General features: G+C 43.1%; 1 protein-coding gene and 1 long non-coding RNA gene across 13 annotated transcripts in view; one reads left to right on the top strand and one right to left on the bottom strand.

Annotated features, from left to right (window-relative positions):
- Positions 1 to 4,082: 4,082 nt before the first annotated feature.
- Positions 4,083 to 11,460, bottom strand: LOC115066887. The gene is made up of 3 exons (XR_003846340.1): positions 11,350 to 11,460; positions 8,447 to 8,504; positions 4,083 to 4,137 (listed from the first exon to the last, which is right to left on the bottom strand). It is a non-coding gene; the product is annotated as an uncharacterized LOC115066887 (long non-coding RNA).
- Positions 11,106 to 17,359, top strand: part of Cep126 (centrosomal protein 126) — a 58,761-nt gene continuing 52,507 nt past the window's right edge. For all 12 annotated transcript variants that reach the window (XR_003846333.1, XR_003846335.1, XR_003846334.1 and 9 more), the window contains exons 1-2: positions 11,106 to 11,351; positions 16,440 to 16,559. Coding sequence is in view for 7 of the 12 variants with exons in the window: in XM_008848676.3 (XP_008846898.1) it covers positions 11,242 to 11,351; positions 16,440 to 16,559 (230 nt within the window). In the remaining 5 variants the exon portion in view is untranslated. The remainder of the gene's footprint in view (positions 11,352 to 16,439; positions 16,560 to 17,359) is intronic.

Raw genomic sequence — 17,359 nt, forward strand, 5'->3', positions numbered from 1 at the left:
CCAACAATATCCTAGCCAGCTCTTTTGTTTGTCTTTCTTCAAGGGTTTCTCTGTTGTTCCATCTCCAACATGTTGGGGCCTCTACTGAAACTCGGCTGCACCTTCACCAGTGGTCTCTTCTGGACTCTTAGGATGCGAAGTCTTAAATTCTCTCCATGACCCCTTCAATTCTGGGGGTCTTCACTGTAACCCAGACCACACCTTCACCAATGGCCTTTCCCAGCCTCTCACAGTGCCACACCTCACTCAGTTGCTCTCCAGGACCTCATCATACCTTCAAAACTAGTATCATGTAGGAAATTCTTACACATTACCAACTCTTGCTTCTGGCTTGAGATGGAGTCTCAGGCCCCCTTCTGTGTGCTGACCCTCAGGAAATACTTCCCAGAAGATTTCACATCAGTGATGCTGGTCTTTTGTTAATCACAGCTGATCTTCAGTCCCAGCTGACTAGAAACTAGAGTCTCAATTCAAAATATCACACAAACAGCCCTGATAGTCTTTGCTTCCTTTGTAATGTCACAAGCCAGGCCTCCATCGTCCACACTTCTCTTTAGCATAACTGCTCCAGCTCCACAGCAGAAGCTCACTAAGTTGTGAGCATTCAGTAGCTTTTCCAGCCCAAAGTTCCAAACACAAGCCTCCAAAAAACAATACGGTCAGGCCTGTCACAGCAATACCCCACCATCCTGTTATCAACTTCTATTCTAGTTACCTTCTATTGCTATTATAAAAACACTGATCAAGGGGCTGGAGAGATGGCTCAGCACTGACTGCTCTTGCAGAGGACCTGGGTTCAATTCCCAGCACCCACATGGAGGCTAACAACCATCCTTAACTCCAGTACCATGGGAATCCAAAGCCCTCTTCTGACTGCCTTGGCATTGCACAGCACCGGTGCACTCACATACCCCAAGAGAGGCCTGAGGGCAGGAGCGCTGAGCATTAATTTTTAAAGTCACCATTATTGGTGGCTGTTGGATGGCCCCCCTGGGGAATTAGTTTCTGCTCTAACTCCAGGGATTGTTGCCTGAAGGTCCTCGAGGATAGTGGTTGGTCTCTTTTGAGGTGGTGGGGCGTGCACTCTCCATTCTTCTTCTAATTGCAAGCATAGGATATAGGCTGTGTCCAGTACAGTCACAGCAGGTCCTCTCCCAGAGAAATGGATTTGAGTCTTTATTTTATTTAGCAAATCCCTACCCAATAAGGGATATGGGCACTCTGGGACCACCATAAAGGAGTGTGAAACTGTCTTCTTACCTAAGTTTACTTCCCTTTTGGTAGTCCAAGGGTGCTGAGCGATTCCCATGGCCCCTTGCACCCAAGTGCGTTTACTGGTCAATTTTCCCATAGGCTCTTTTAAAACTGAATATTGTGCTCCGGTGTCAACTAGGAAGTTGATGGCTCGTCCCTCCACTTGTAGGGTCACCCAGGGCTCATGATGGAAGCTCGCTGAGCCTGGGCCCCTTCAGTTTTCTAGGTTCACGAACTTGAGGATCTTGGGCTTGGAGGGAGGCTGGGATCCTGTCCTTTGAGGCCATTCCCTAGCCCAGTAGCCCAGCTGTTTACAATATGCACACTGGTCTCTTTTTAGGTGGGGCTGACCTTCCTGTGGGGGTTGCGGGGCGCGAGTTCCCTTTTTCATAGAGGGTCGGTCCCCCCCATTTGGGATTCGTTGCTCTTTCAGCCAACAATATCCTAGCCAGCCCTTTAGTTTGTCTTTCTTCAGGGGTTTCTCTATTGTTAAATACCTTGTTCACCACCGCCATCAGCTCAGAAAGGTTTTTGCCCTCAAAACCTTCCAGCTTTTGAAGTTTTTGCTTTATGCCTGGAGCTGCCTGATTTACAAAAGCCATACTGATGGCTATCTGATTCTCTGGAGCCTCTGGATTTATGGGAGTATAAGTTCTGAAAGCCTCTAACAGGAGCTCCAGGTATACTCCAGGAGACTCATCCCTTCCCTGCATCACCTGACTGACCTTAGACAAATTGGTGGGGTGCTTAGCAGACCCCCATAAGAATCTGGCAATAGACCTTTAGGTGTTCCCTACCTTCGGGGGTGTTATAGCCCCACCCCTCTGTTGGACGCATGAGAGGAAAAGCAGCCATAATCAAAATCCTCATTCTCTGTCAGTTGCCCATCATTTCCAGGGACCGCGTGTCTGCATTCCCAAAGGATGCGGTTCTGTTCCTCAGTGGTGAACAGGATATTTAATAACTGTTGACAATCATCCCAAGTGGGTTGGTGGGTAAAAACAACGGTATCCAGGAGGGAAATTGGGGCCTGAGGCTCCTCCGTGAAGGAGGGAGTCTGTAACTTCCAATTATACAAGCCACTAGTAGAAAAGGGAAAGTAGACTACTGAAGCAATTCCATCCTCCCTCAGGGGCCCAATCTCCCTCAGGGAAGAGCTCACACAATCCTCCCCTCCCCCAGCGAGCGAGTGTGCAATGGGTTGAGCTCAGCCACAGGGGGGGCCAGCTCAGCCATGGGAGCTGGGAATGGAGAGCAGGAAGGACTGGAAAAAGAGGAAGATGCTTATGACCTGTGTACTCTAGGTCTATCCTGGGCACTCATTGGGGCCCGGTAAGGTGGCGGGAGTAAATTCTCCTCTGGTGCTGAGGGGATGACCTCAGGACCCAATGGGTTTTTGGTCTGGACTTTCTTCAGAGGAAGCAAAGTGGCCGACCCCTTAGGCCCCGATGGCGGGGGTGGCAGTAAGGGATGCAGCCAGCCGGGGGGCAGGGGGGCAGCAACCAGATACTGCCACCTAGGATGTAGGGGATCTAGTCAGGGTGCCCTGGTTCCCCAAAGATGACTCCTTGAACCCTGTAGATGAGGGACAGGTTAAAAGACCCTTCAGGCGGCCATTTGACTTCAAAGAAGGGCCATTTGATGGTGCAGAGGGTCTGGAGGTGGGTCAGCTTGACACAGAGTCCAGACATGTTCAAAACCACTCATTTGTAGTCCTGAAAATGAGTAAGAACTAGATCAAGGGGAACTGATGATGATGAGACTTTCTGGCCTATGGTGGGATAAGCTTCAAGAAAAAAAGAATATAAGGAGAGGAATGAGAATGAGAAGAAGTAGGATAGCCGGAGACAAGGCAGAGCTCTGAGCATAGGGTGAGGACAGTATGAGATGGCGGCTCTCTAGAAGGAGAAATGAAAATCTCACAGAACACAGAGTCAGCCGAGAAGGCTGCCCCTGTCCCTTTCCCAAAAAGATTTGGCCAGCCTGGATTCCACATCAGACTCGACCAGAATCTTGCATCTGGCCCTCCCGGATTCCACATCAGGCTGGGCCAAGACTCTGGGTCGGTCCTGCCTAGATTCCACATCAGGCTGGAGCACGACTCCTTATCAGAGGAGGAGTCGGGGCGTCCTCCATTCTCCTCCAGCTCTGGGATCAATAGCGTGTCTGCCTGATCTCTGTTGAGCCCCAGGATGTCCAGACTACCGAAAACCGAAAAGCAAGAGAGAGAGAAAGGAGAGAGAGAGAGAGAGAGAGAGAGAGAGAGAAAGGCAGGCAGAATTTACCAAGGCCAGCTCCGGTGGCGCTTCCATGGGTCTGCGGGGGGGCGGGGGGTGTCTCTATTCTCGAATCCCAGACAAGCCCCCATAATGTTAGGGTTCAAGAATTGAGAATAATTCCCACAGATACCAAAAAAGATTATACAAAAAGTTTATTTCAAAATTTAAAGTAAAAAAAAGACAACAACCAAATGGCACAGACTACACAAGCCAAAGATGGAGTCTGGCCCCAAACAATAGCAGGCAGGGGCTTTTATTGGGGAACTCCACAGAAACCCATGCATGCCAAGCATCTTTTTAAAATAATTGGACGTCCCCATATCCTGTGTATGGGGAAGTCTTGATTGGTAGGGGCTGTCTTCAGGGCATTGGAATGTGCTGACTGATATCTTTTAGAGCCAGACGTTTTTGTTTATACCTTATAAGGCTTTTACATGTACAATATGCCTAAGCTTGTCTGGGCTTGTCTAAAAAAGCTAGCCAAAATGGAGTCAGAGCATTCTGGCTCTTCAGCTCCAGTTCCTGGGAATCTGATACTGTCTTCTGGCTTCCATGGGCATCAGGAATGCATGTGGTACACATACATACATGCAGGGAAACACACCTATAAAATAAAAATTAAAAAAATAAGATGACTGAAAGAACAGAAAGAATATTACATAATCACTATTTCTAAGATTTGTTCAGTATAAACATCCAAAGTTAATAATTAGATTTAAAATGTTTTTAAATAAGCTTAATAATTAGTGTTCATTAACCACTTAAGTACTACATTTCTGACTCTAACTGGTCTGTATGTTTTACAGTTATATTGATAAAACTTAAATTCTGAGCATAAGCCAGATATGGTGGCACATGCCTTAAGTCCCAGCAATTAGGAGACAAAGGCAGGCAGATCTCTGTGAGTTTGAAGCCAGCCTGGTCTACATAGTGAGTTCCAGGCCATCTGGGGCTACAGAGAGACCCCGTCTCAAAAAGACAAAAAAAAAATCTGAGCATAACAAAAGTACCATTACTGAAAACCATCATTTTCTGAGAGCTGCCATATGACCCAGCTGTGCCACTGTTGGGCACACACCAAAGGACACTATATCCTATTCCAGATACTTGCTGCTCTATACACACTAGCTAGGAAATGAAACCAGTCTAGATGTCTACCAAATGATAAATGGATGATAAAAATGTGATCACAAAAAAAATGAAATTATTAAATTTATAGGGAAACAAATGGCACTGGAAAATATACTAAGTGAGGTAGCCAAGGCCAAGAAAAACAAATGCTGCATGTTCTCTCACATATGCAGATCCTAGCTTCAAATTTGTTAGAATTGCATGTTTGAGTGTCTGTAAAGGTAAGGAAAGACAGAAAGAGCCCGATAGGAAAAGGAAAGGCCCTAAGAGTCAAAGCGGATAGTAGAATACATATGATATGAAAGCAAAGAGGGCTACTGGGGCTAAAAGCTTAAGAGGAAATGAAGTTGGGGATTAAGGAGAGGAGGGGATGGTGATGAGTTAACCAAAGCTAATGATGTATGAAAAAGCCTTTTGGAAACACACTATTTCCTAACTTTAAAAAAAAAATATTTTATTATATTTCTCTTGCTTTTATGTGCACTTACATAATAAATAAAATATTTTATGTGTATGAGTGTATTGCCCACATGTATCTAAGTGCACCAATGCCTGCAGCAGTCAGAAGAAGGTGTTGGATCCCCTTGAACTGGAGTTATGGATAGTTGTTAGCTGCCATGTAGGTGCTGGGAACTGAACCCAGGTCCTCTGTAAGAGCTGCCAGGGCTCTTAACCACTGCATCCTCTCCAGCCCTTAAACTAATTTTCAAACAGCTAGGTTGAACTGGGCATGGCAGCACAGGCCTTTAATCCCAGCAGAGACAAGTGGGTCTCTATGAAAGGGAGGCCAGCTTGGTCTATATAGTGAGTTCCAGGCCAGCTGGGACTACAGGGAGATCCTGCCTCATAAAACTAAAAAACATGAAGTGGGGAGGGCGGGGTTGAACAAAGGTGCCCTACAAGGGTGAACAATACTTCCCCAAGAAGACATGGGCTATTAAATGAAAATCTCAAGGCCAGGCATGGGATACTTCCTACTAGTTATTGGTCAGGGAGGCCCAGAAGTCCTCAAAACAACATGGGCTATTGCTATCATTCCTGGTTACCCACGATGAATACATGGCAAGACCCTATCACTGAAGACATAATACACTTTGTTCAGGAACTAGAAATATCAAGCTGGAATTGACTTGGAAACTCTTTCCTTGCTGGCTAGCTTTCATAGTGCTGGAAGGGGCAATGTAGATTACTGGCCAGAAAAGTCTTCAATGGACTTCCCTACTGATGGACTCTTGTTACAGTATTTACCTCTCATGCCCACAGGTGTAACAGTGGCATGAAGGTTATGGGGACAACTAACTGCTTTCTGATTAGATTTGAAGCCTGCCCCACAGCAAGGAATTTATGCCTGGTACTGTAAATATAGTCAAAAGCCTATGCCTGGGGAGGTCATAGGCCCTGTTGGGAACCTACTACTGTTGTTTCATTAAACAAACATGTAGTCAAGCTGTCTCCTAAATACTTATGTTTCTACACATAGATTAGTGCTGTTCTCAGCCTTGGTCAAAGAAGCCCCTTTCTGCTGTGGGCAGCAGTCAGTGCAAACCCATAGCTGGATCCAAGTACTGAGAACACATGACTGTTAGTGCGTAGCCCTAAACGGACATCTATATCAATTTTCTCAAGGCTCAAAAGGATAGAATTTAAAAGCAAGATGGGGAGGAATGGTGTGAAATGCTGTTTTCTGGACATTGCATGGTCATTGCACTCATGAACTCACAGCAGCTGTGGTTACCTGCACAAGATCACACCAATCAACATTACAGAATGGGTGGGGGAAAGGTCTCATGAGGCTTCTACACTGGCAAGGAGATAGCTATTGGCAATCAATGGCTTCTGGGGGAGAGGAAGTCATTTTTCTTTGGAGATGTGGCCTGGTATGTTGCCTATGCTCATGCAGACAGCATTAACTGGACTCTGTCGGGAAGGAAGAGGAGGGGAAAGAGGAGGGGAAGCGGGGGGAGGAGGAGGGGGGAAGAAGGGGACGAGGTGGTGGGGGAGGAGACATGAGGCAGGAACATGTTGGGTAAGTCAAGAGGGAGCAGGGTGAGGAATTGGGAAGTGTATGTAATCAAGATATATTGTATAAATATATGAAATTGTCAGAACAAATAAAGAATATTTTAAGTAAAAAAAGAAAATGATTATTTTCTGAAAGTTAATAGCTTCATGTCTGATGTGAGTCTAACTCTTCCTTTACAATGGCTTCTTCTAGTCCTAGGAATATGCTTAAGACTTAATTTTAAAATTAAAAATGCAAAGTAAAATTTCACTGAGCCTGGTTTCTGATTTAAGATCTCCTCAATATCCTTTCAGAGTCAAAGCAGGGACACTTTTTGTGGTGGTGTTACAGTGGCTCATACACAATAGGCACACAAATATTTACTCAATAAAGAACTATCTTAAACTAATTACCTCTTTTCTGGCTTTACTTCCTCCCTACCCACTGTGTAAAGTCACACACTCTAATCTCTCTCATTTACTGAAATTACTTTCTCAGGGGTCTCCAGAAAGGTAGCTGGGGTGGCTGCAGTGCAGACTTCCTGGTTCGTTTATTGATCTCACCAATCCCTTACTCTTGAACCTTACAAAAAGTTTGGAAATGTTGTTACAGCTCACTCCTTTTGTAGACTGAGAATTGTTGTGTGAATTACTTAACGTATGTGAGCACCTAGTACAGTGTGTAGGAAGTAATGAGCAATCAAGCACAGGGTGGTGTCATTATTATCATTTCACTTCAGTTCCAACACTGCTGAAAATATTAAGGACATTAATAGTCTATATTAGGAGTAGATGAGTATAGATCTTTAATTATAAATTTCTAGTTAAAGCATTATGAAATCTAAATGAAGAAAACTGACCTTTAGAATTCTAAATCAACCAGATGTTAAAATACTTTGGTCTTTCATAGCTTTCCCTGAGATAAACTCAGGAAATTCTTTTTTGTGCAAGAAAATACTTTGCAGAAAATGGAAAAAGAAAACCATCAGCCAAGATGAAAATGCGAGCACAAAAGCTTGTCCACACAGGCTGCCACATGACTTTGCAAGTCTGCAACAGCTGTTATTAAATAAGCAGGAGCCATTGGTAAGGAACTTTTAGTTCCTTAAAAATAATAATAAACAAACTAGCTTAGGAGTGTGTTTTTGTAATGAATAGCTGTGTTTGAGTCAACATAAACAGCTGAGCTCCAGCTGGAGCTGGGATTACAAGCAGTTGAGAGCCACCTGATACAGATGCTAGGAAGAACTTTGGTCCTCTGCAAGAGTAGTATGTGTGCTTAACCACTGAGCCATTTCTCCAGCTCTGTTTTGAAGTTTTATTCACCACTAAATCCCCAGTACCTCAAGAGTAGTTGGCATATTACATATACATATACATATACATATATATATACTTAATGAATGAGCTATTATATTGTTTTGAAATTTGAAAGAATTAAGCATCATATTTTATTAAGATGTCTTTTATGACAAAATATTGGTATTTGGTTTTATTCTTTGTATGTGTACGTGCATATATGTGTGAATGGATGCATATGCACGTGTGGAAACCAGAGACTGACATCAGATGTCTTTTTCTATTGTTTGCCACCTTAGTTTTTGAGACAAGGGTTTCTGAACCTGGAGCTCCCCAGTTCAGGTAGACCAGCTGGTCAGCAAGGTCCAGAGATGCACCTGTCTCCACTTTTCCAGGTCTAGGATTACAGGCACACCTGGCTTTTTATGTGGATGTTGGAGATCTAAATACAGGTCCTCATATTTACAGAGAAAGCATCTTACTGTTTGAGCCATCTTTCCAGCCTGTTTTATTCTTTATTGCTTGAATCATTTGTCTTTCCTGTCAAAAGATAAAGTTCATAAAATTCTCAAATTATCTATTATCCAAGTACTTAATCTTTAATCTTAAAGTCTTCTTCCACCCCACCCTTTTTTTAAAAGAATCTAGAATTGTGCCATACAAACAGAATATGGAAAACCCAATTAACATTTTGAAGAAAAAGAGAATTAAAAGTCAATAAATCCATGATTTTTTTCTTAAGGCTAATACGTTCTGTTCATCACCCTGTTCCTCACACAACAGAGGATGATGAACACAAAAGTCTGCAAGTAACCAAAGAATAGAGAATAAGAGTCTGCAGAGTGTGGGTCCCTGGACAGGAATCCTATGTTGAACTATACCCACCCAGGGCTCAGAGACCATTTCAGAAGAGGGGGCAGAAAGATTGTGAGAGTAAAGGGAGGAGGTGCAGGACTACATGGAAATAGTCCTACAGGTTCCTGGGGCCTTCCTCATATGAACCTACAGCAATGGTGTAAGCAAGCTCTTGTTCAAACCCAAGCAAAAACCCAGCACAGAATGTGGAAATGGACAGCAGACCCCAATCTTTGCAGAATTATTTGCAGCTGATCACTCCTGGGTGAGGAAGAGCAGCCTGATCTTCTTAAAGGGAGGGACTCTAGATAGGCTGACTAGAGCCCAGTGGATGAACTTGTACTGAGGGACATGTGGATACACTAACTTGACTGGATAAGCCTTAACATACATGACAGAATGCCTGAAATTAAGTAAGGGGAGCTACAGGGGGGTACAGATGGGGGAGGGTATAAAGATGACTAAGATGTTTTGCATGAATTGCAAAAAATCTGATTAAAAAACACATTAAAAGTAAAAATAAATAAAAGGTTAATACCTGCTGAGTGTGGTGGCACCAGCCTTTATTCCCAGCACTCAGGAGGCAGAGACAGGCGGATCTCTGTGAGTTCAGGGCAGCCTGGTCTACATAGTGAGTTCCTGGACAGCTGGGCTACAGAGAGACCCTATCTTGAAAAGACCAAAAAAAAAAAGGTTAATACCTAAAACTCAACTAAAGTTGAATCTTTCTTTTTTTTTTTTACCTTTGTGAAGCAGCACTTAAATGAATAATTATGTAAGTCAGCATTTGTAGACAATTGAGAAAATTAAGCTTTTTTTTTTCCTTTTTCTGACAGCGTTTCAGGTAGCATAGGCTGGCCTCATGCTATGTAGCACAGAATGATGTTGAACTATGACCTTCCTGCCTCCTAAATGCTAGAATTTCAGGGATGACACGATACTCAGATGAAATCATGCTTTTTAATGTTAACTAATATGTCGTGCAAAAATCTAGGCTAGGAATTCATGCTTACTAAATAAACAGTAAGAGCTAAACATTCAGGAAGGCTAAAATGCAAACACTCAAACAGGAATCGCAATGTTCTCGTTTTTCTTTGCCTTCGAGGTGCCCTACTTTGCCAAGGCTCCAATCAGCCCTGGATAGACCAAGTGCTAGGATAGCCCTGGGAACAGAATCAAGGCCAATGCCTATGGCTAGGGCACTGACAAGCTGCCAGCACAGCCCACCGTCCCCGGGCGCAGTCAGGATTGTTTTGTTCTGTCCTCTTGGCATGATCTGGAACATGACTTGGGGGCGTTTTGTTTAAAATCAGAACTGGACTCGGGGCACTTCAAGGACATCAGGACGCAAAATGCGTTCCCTATGGAATCATTACATCCAGTTTGCAAAGTCTGTGGTAGTTTCAGCTGGAAAAGTTTATTAATCGAACTCTAAAAATCAACGAATGGATTCACAGGGGCAGGGCGATACCTGAATGGGGGGGCTCACACAGGCGTGCACACACACCTACTAAAATCCAGTTCTCTCCCCTCCCTCCCTCCCCAAATCCAGACGGCGCTCCCTGCAGAGCCTCCGGTTCACCCGGCCGGTGTAGGCCGCTCTCCCTCGCGCTCCTTCCCAGGCTCAGGCAGCGACGCTCGGCCGCTGAGGAGCCTCGGAGCACAGCCGGAAGTAGGGCTGTGCGGGGAGAACCCTGCAGCACCGAGGCCGGATGCGGGCGGGAAGGGCATGTCCACGTCGCGGGGCTCTTTCGAGAGAGGCCGGCCCTGGAAGGCTCAGACGGCGAGCCTCACTCCGGGGCTCCGCACGCCGCCCATGGAGCCCCGAACAGTCCTTCCGCCCGGGTAGCTGCCGCCCTCCGCGGAGTTTCCATGCGCTCCTTCTTCCCTCAGGATCCTCGGAATCACAGGGAGGCTGGGATCTAGCTGGGCCTCCACCGCGGCCTGTGCGGGCTGCCGTGCGCCCGACCCAGCGCGCCCCAGTCTGCCTCAGCCTGCCTCAGTTTACCTTAGTTTTCCTCAACTTGCTTCGTGCGAACCAGACACTGGCGCCCCCTATCGGCTGCTTCCGCCCGCAGCCCCGCCCCGCGCCCCCTATTGGCTGTATCCGCCAGCAGCCCCGCCCCGCGACCTCTAGGCTGCTGCAGCCCCGCAGCCCCACCCCGCGTTCCGCCTGGTTTCCGTCGCGAAGGACGCGGCGTCCGTTGGTTGTCAAGATGGCTGCGGCGGGGTCGCAGCCGCCACCTCCGCTAGCACGGGCCGAGATCGCCGCCGTCACCAGTCTAGTCTCGGGTGCCGCTGCCAGGCTGGGATTGCCGCGGCCGACCCTCGGACGCCCGTGACGCGGGCCTGAGAGACGCGGTGCGGAGAGGCGGAGAGGCCCGGCAGCCCGAGCGGCATGAGCGCGGCGCGGAGGTGAAGGATGCTGGCCGGCAGGCCGGGAGCGAGCGGCGCCGCGGGCCTGGGCGCCGCAGCCTCCGACCCCATCGGGCCGCGGGACGGCGGCGGGAGGCCGCGACCTGCCACGTACCTGTATCCTCCGCCGGTGGCCGGGTGGGGTGAGCGTGGGCCCCCGTTCCCGGTCCTCCCGGGACCGCGAGTGCGCGCTGCACGGAGAGGCTTTCCCGTGTTGTGACCTCCGACCCCCGCGCGCATCTCCCCGCCGCGGCTTCCTCGCGGCAGGCGCCGTTTCCAATGCATGGATGGCGCTTGGGCGAAGGCTTCTTGCCCCTAGAAACGGCCGTCGTGCCCTTTGCGTCCTCAGTGACCGCCTGGAACCGCGCGAAGGGCCACCCTAGTCATCCCCTAGTACTTAGCCGGGCGCCGCGCCATCACTGCTCACTGTGCTTCCCCTCCCCTTTCGGAATTACCCTCGGACCCGACAGCTGCCCCTCCCCATCGTCTTAGACTGCAGCTTGGAGGGGCCTGGGCAGACCTTGCTCTGCCTTCTAAGAGGCAGATCCGCGGTGGAACACATGTGTTCCGGGGTCACGGGTGCCGAAACCCCTGCTCCGAGACCCGTGGAAGCCTCTTAGGAACTGGACTCTTCACCCTTGTCCTCGCGTCTCTTCGTGCACTGAGCTCCTTCTCTAAATCAGAATTCAGGGCAATGGCTCAGTGACAAAGCATATTATCTCCTCTGTTATTTTCGTTAATGAAATAATCAGTTTCTTCATATATATGACGGTATTGAACCAGTCACCAAAAGATGTAACTAGAATACACGAACCTGACGTAAATATAACCAAAAAATACTTTCTTTAGAAAGTATTTACGTTTTCCATAAACACATTGCTGAAAATACACTGAAAGAGGATACACTAATTTGCAAGTTGTAAGTGATCATTTTGGATGATCAAGAGACTTAGATAAAAATCCAACAACTTTTTTCTGGCTTATTATGTTTTTGCTTATATTTGAATTGGGACAGAGAGTTTGAACGTAAAAGCTGTAAAACTAGATCAAAAAAAATATTTTCTACTTGGATAAACACTAAAGTACCTTTTATTTAAATATTAATTTGGATGTTCTTAGTGTCTGTAATGTCTCCTGTTGGATTCTTTGGAGGCAAGGTCTCCCTGAAGCTCCAGCTAGCCTGGAACTCACAGAGATCCACCTGCCTGTCTCCTGGGTGCTGGGATTAAAAAGCACATCCAGAGCCTACTTGATTTTTAATGTACTGTGGTTACTTAAATATAATAAATGAATAAATGAGAAAACATGAAAAACATCATAGTTTTAAAATAAGCAAGTTTCTTGGTTTTCCAACTATGAATGTCATGCTCAAAAGCCTTCCATCTTTCTACTGAAAATATTTTCTGATTAGAATTCAAATTTTCTGACACTAAAGGCTATAAAAGAACAAAAACATAAAGTTCATCTGATTAAGGTTCTGCTATTTTGGTGTCATAAAACTCTAAAGAACAGGTAAATTGTCAATGAATAAATAAAATTATTTAAAATGAAATAAATTATTTTAAAACCCCAGGTAGAAATCAAATAGTTTATTAAGGAAAAGAGAAGATATTCCCTGTTCTATTATGCCTTTCTTTCTCACAAATATCTTGTTTTGACACATTTTATCCTACACTCACTTTGCCTCTCATCCTTCCCCAGTGTATACCCTATCCTTGATTTACATATATTCTTTCACCTGAATCTTGGTTGTTCATACGCCTAACTGCTTCAGTGACCCAGAGTAAAAATATCTTCTGAAAAAAGCCTATAAGTACAGACATAGCACTGAAGATGGACAGTTTCAAGTTTCACCTAAATAGAACTGAGTTCTCTCTTGTTCCTCATGATGTCTCAGTCAGTCTCTAGCCCCTCAGCACTCTTGAGTATCTTACCACTTCATAAAATATAGATGGGAGAACTCCCTCAGCTCCCTCACAACAAACAGTACATACCCAGGCAGTGAATACATTCACATGTGCCCTTCATTTCAGTCCCCTTTCATTTCCTTGATGGTCCTAGATAATGTTATATCTCTTAAAATTAACTTTTCAATTTCTGTAGTGGCCCTTTTTTCCCTACAGCCTATAAACATTTAATTCTTGACAGTGTTTAAAATTAGATAAACTAACACATTGATCACAAGACTTTCTTAGTTATGCTCTAATATTGCCTTTTACTCATAGCTCCAAAACTAAGCAGTCTTTATTATCTATACCAAGTCACATTTTCCTGTATAAACTTGAGCTGCTACAAGGGGAAAAAGTAAATATATAATTGTAAAAGAAAATTGACTTAAGAAATAGTCATGTTTCTCTTAACAGTATAGTAACCTTACCTTTTGAAGACAATTTCAAAGGAAAATATTTTAAAGAAAACATTAATTTAAAACTTTAAGGAAAAGTGTATAACTAAATCAAACTCAAAATATATAGGGAAAATGCTAGCACTGTGATAAAATATTATTACCTACAATATTCTGCTCTTATTGAACTTGCTAAAAACTGCCTTTTTAAAATGCAAGTTCTTAGTTAATAAATAGCCATTCAGTTTGAACTAACTTTTTCCAGAAAAAAAGACTGACTTAATAATCAACATAAGAAAATACTCTGTCTTGATAATGCACACATAATAAAGCATAGTTTTGAACCTTGTATTTTTAAATAAACATGAAAGCCCTATCGTGCTTATGAGGCTTTGAAACATCTAAGTTATATAGATTTTTATAACCCCTTGAGAAGCCATTTTTACCTAAGTCATTAAAATCTATAAAAATGAAAGCAGTGCTAAATCACCCTAGCACCTGGAAACCTGAGACAGTAGTGTCATGAGTCCAGGGAAACCTAGGTTCCATAGTGAATTCAGAGACAGCCAGGGCTACAGCATGAGACCCTGTCTCAAACAAAAAAACAAAGCTTGAAAATTAATATGCCTTTTTGTCCTGTTATATCTACATCAGACAATTTCTCTAAGGAAATCTTTTAGCAAAACCATTATTTATTAAACCATTATTATATTCTAGGAACTGTGCCAGGCATTGGAATTATGGAAAAATAGAGGAGACGCAATTTGCCTACTCTCGATGGTGTCAAGTTATTTTGTGGAGCTTAGACAAGTCATGGTAGGGAAGGAATTCAAGTGACTTTGAAAGGAGGTGTAGAATCAACCAAGCGTGTCCCAAGAGATAATGGTATGAGGCATCACAGCCCATTCTGCTAATTTTCTTGTTGTGGATGAACATCAGATTCATATATAAAATGTTAGCAGATGAAATTTAAAAACAGACTAGATTACACAGTGCTTTATATACAAGTCCAAGAGTGAGATTTATCTGAAGGTGATAGCTTTTAGAAAACAAGAGTGAGAAAATCACGTTTTCATTTAGCTGGCTTTGTGTAAGTTCAAATGGTGAGTAGTCAGTTTAGAAGTAGGGAGCTGAGTTAGAAGAGTCCTGAGGAAGTCCAAGCAAGAGATTAAGAGTGCCTAAAATTAGACAGTGGAGAGAGGACACAGAGAAAAAGAATAGAGATAGCATTAATGGATCTGCAAGGAAACAGGTTGTGTGATATGTAGTAACTCGTGATGGTAACATACTTTAACCTAATTGGGGGAAAGCTAAATGGGAAAATGAATGCCCAAAGTATTCTTTTGTTTTAATATTAAGCATCTAAAAATTACCTTCTTTGTAGTAAATGCTCAGGGGTGATTCTTAGGATGATCCTTACCTTTGTGGTACATCTTTTAAAAAACTTTAAGCATCCATCTAATTTTAAACTTGAATATCATATTTGAAAAGATACATTCTTCATGGCACAGCAGGGAAATTACATTGTGCTAGTCTATATCCTATATGTACTCTAACACATGAACTGCATTTATATATAGTAGAATTATTTGGCTAAATTTAAGAATACCTGGTTATCAGAACATTACATTTGTAATTTTCTGTGTTCTTGACGTAAGATCTTAAACATGTTGAACAAAACTCTCTCCACTTGCAGCTTCATCCCCCATCTCATCTGACCCAAGGCAAATTCTATCTGCCCCTCCCACCATGCTTCTCTGTGTACCTTGAAAGAAAACTTTGATAAACAGATGACTGTATGGCTGTCCAAATGTTTTTATCATCTGAAAGCAAATCATTCAGCAAATATCAGTACTTTGGAGAGAAAAAAATAAATTGTATTCCCAAACATTACAATTATTTGGTTTTAATATTTGCATATGAATTTCATACTGTGGCCTAAAGACTCTGTTGAGGCATTTAACTCATCTACTTCCTATTACTGAAATCTTCAATTTCCTTACATACATGCCTAATAATGTCCCTTATTAGTAAGTATTCACATATCTATGTAATAAATGAAGATACACATTCTTGTTATCTAAGCTCATGATTTTTTTTGAAATATTTTTGAGAATTTCATAAAATGTATTTGAATCATAATAACCCCAAGCCCTCCCAAGTCTACCTCTACCTTCCTACCCCCTTAATTTCATGTCCTTTTTTTTTTTTTTTAAAGAAACCCATTGACTCCAATTTATACTGCCCAAATACTCCTGGGTTTGGGGCCATCCACTGGAGAATGTTCACCCTACCAGGAGCCACATCTTTAAAGAAAACTGACTCTTCATCCCCAGGAAACCATCGACTGTCGTAACTCCTCGGCTAGGGATGGGAGCTCATGAACCCCTTCCCCTTCCATGTTGATTGGCTTGATCTTGTGAAGGTCTCATGCAGACCAGAGCTTCAGTGATTTCTTGAGTGCAGCCGTTCTGTCATATCCAGGAGACATTCTTTTGTTCCCATACTCCTCAACATCTGACTCCTATAAGCTTTCTACCCCATCATCCATGATAGTCCCTGAGCCTTGGTCTGGGGGTGGGGCTGTTTTATATAGATGTCCCATTTGTAACTGTAAGTTGATGATTTTTTAAAAATTTATTTTCCCCCCAAAAAAGTGAAAGATACTTTAAATCCTAATACCAAGTCTGAATTTTTTTATATAAAACGTTTTCTGGTTGTATAGTAACACTAATATGTACACATACTAATTCTAATTATCCCACATGGCATTATAATGTCATTGCCACAAAACTCCTATTATATGTCTTGATACCCACTAAAAATGTACACTGTTCTTCTTAACTCAGTGGTATCACTAGAGATATGAAAACCCACCTAGAAAAAAATTTAGAGGAAGAGCGCCAGATATTACTACAACAACAAAAAATATGTCGAAATCGAGCACGTAAATATTTCATGGAGTCAAACCAGAGAAAAAAGTAAGTAATTGTATTTTATTCAAAAATTAGGCATTCAGAGTCAAAATAAGTTTGTTCCTATGCATTGTAGAACGTACAAACTTGAGCCATGACTGTGCTCTATAAAACAACTGATCAAGACTAGCCTGGTCTACGTAGCGAGTTCCAGGATAGACAGGGCTACGTACTGAGACCCTGTTGAAGGAGGGGGCGGGAGGGAGGGGAAAGAGGAGGAGGCGGGAAGGAGGAGGAGGGGAGAAGTAGGAGGAAGACAAAGAGGAGGAAGGGGAGGAAAGAATAGTTCAGGACCGTGTAGATTGAAAAAAAATTTTTTAAAAACTGCTCAAGAAAAGTAAGTTTCTTTTCTCTGCCCAAAGGATGAAGATAGTTATGTATTGTCTAGTTCTCACTCATACTTGTGACCATGACAGTATTTTCTTGTTGAGAACTTGTTATATTGTCACAATCATTTATAAAATAACTATAAAATGTGTATAAAACCTTGTTTTTATGTCATTTATGATGAATTAAAAGATCAATAATAATATCTCATAGAATATAATTTGATTTCTATTTACTGTTCAATTTACATACTTTTCCTGTGTACCACCGACATTCATTCAGTATGAAAAGGGGAATGGCATGGATACTGATTGAATGCTATCAATCAAATTTATGAATTATTACCAAAAAATCTTTCTCTATGAACTATAAACTAAAACAAAGTAAAAATTAAAAGTATCTAGCTGTTTTTCTTAACATTTTTAGGATTTTTAATTATTAAATTTTTATCAATTTTTTAAGTTGGTAGTAAAATGTGG

Source organism: Nannospalax galili, unplaced genomic scaffold (assembly GCF_000622305.1).
Source record: "Nannospalax galili isolate Female #2095 unplaced genomic scaffold, S.galili_v1.0 scaffold824, whole genome shotgun sequence".
NCBI classification, from domain to species: domain Eukaryota; kingdom Metazoa; phylum Chordata; class Mammalia; order Rodentia; family Spalacidae; genus Nannospalax; species Nannospalax galili.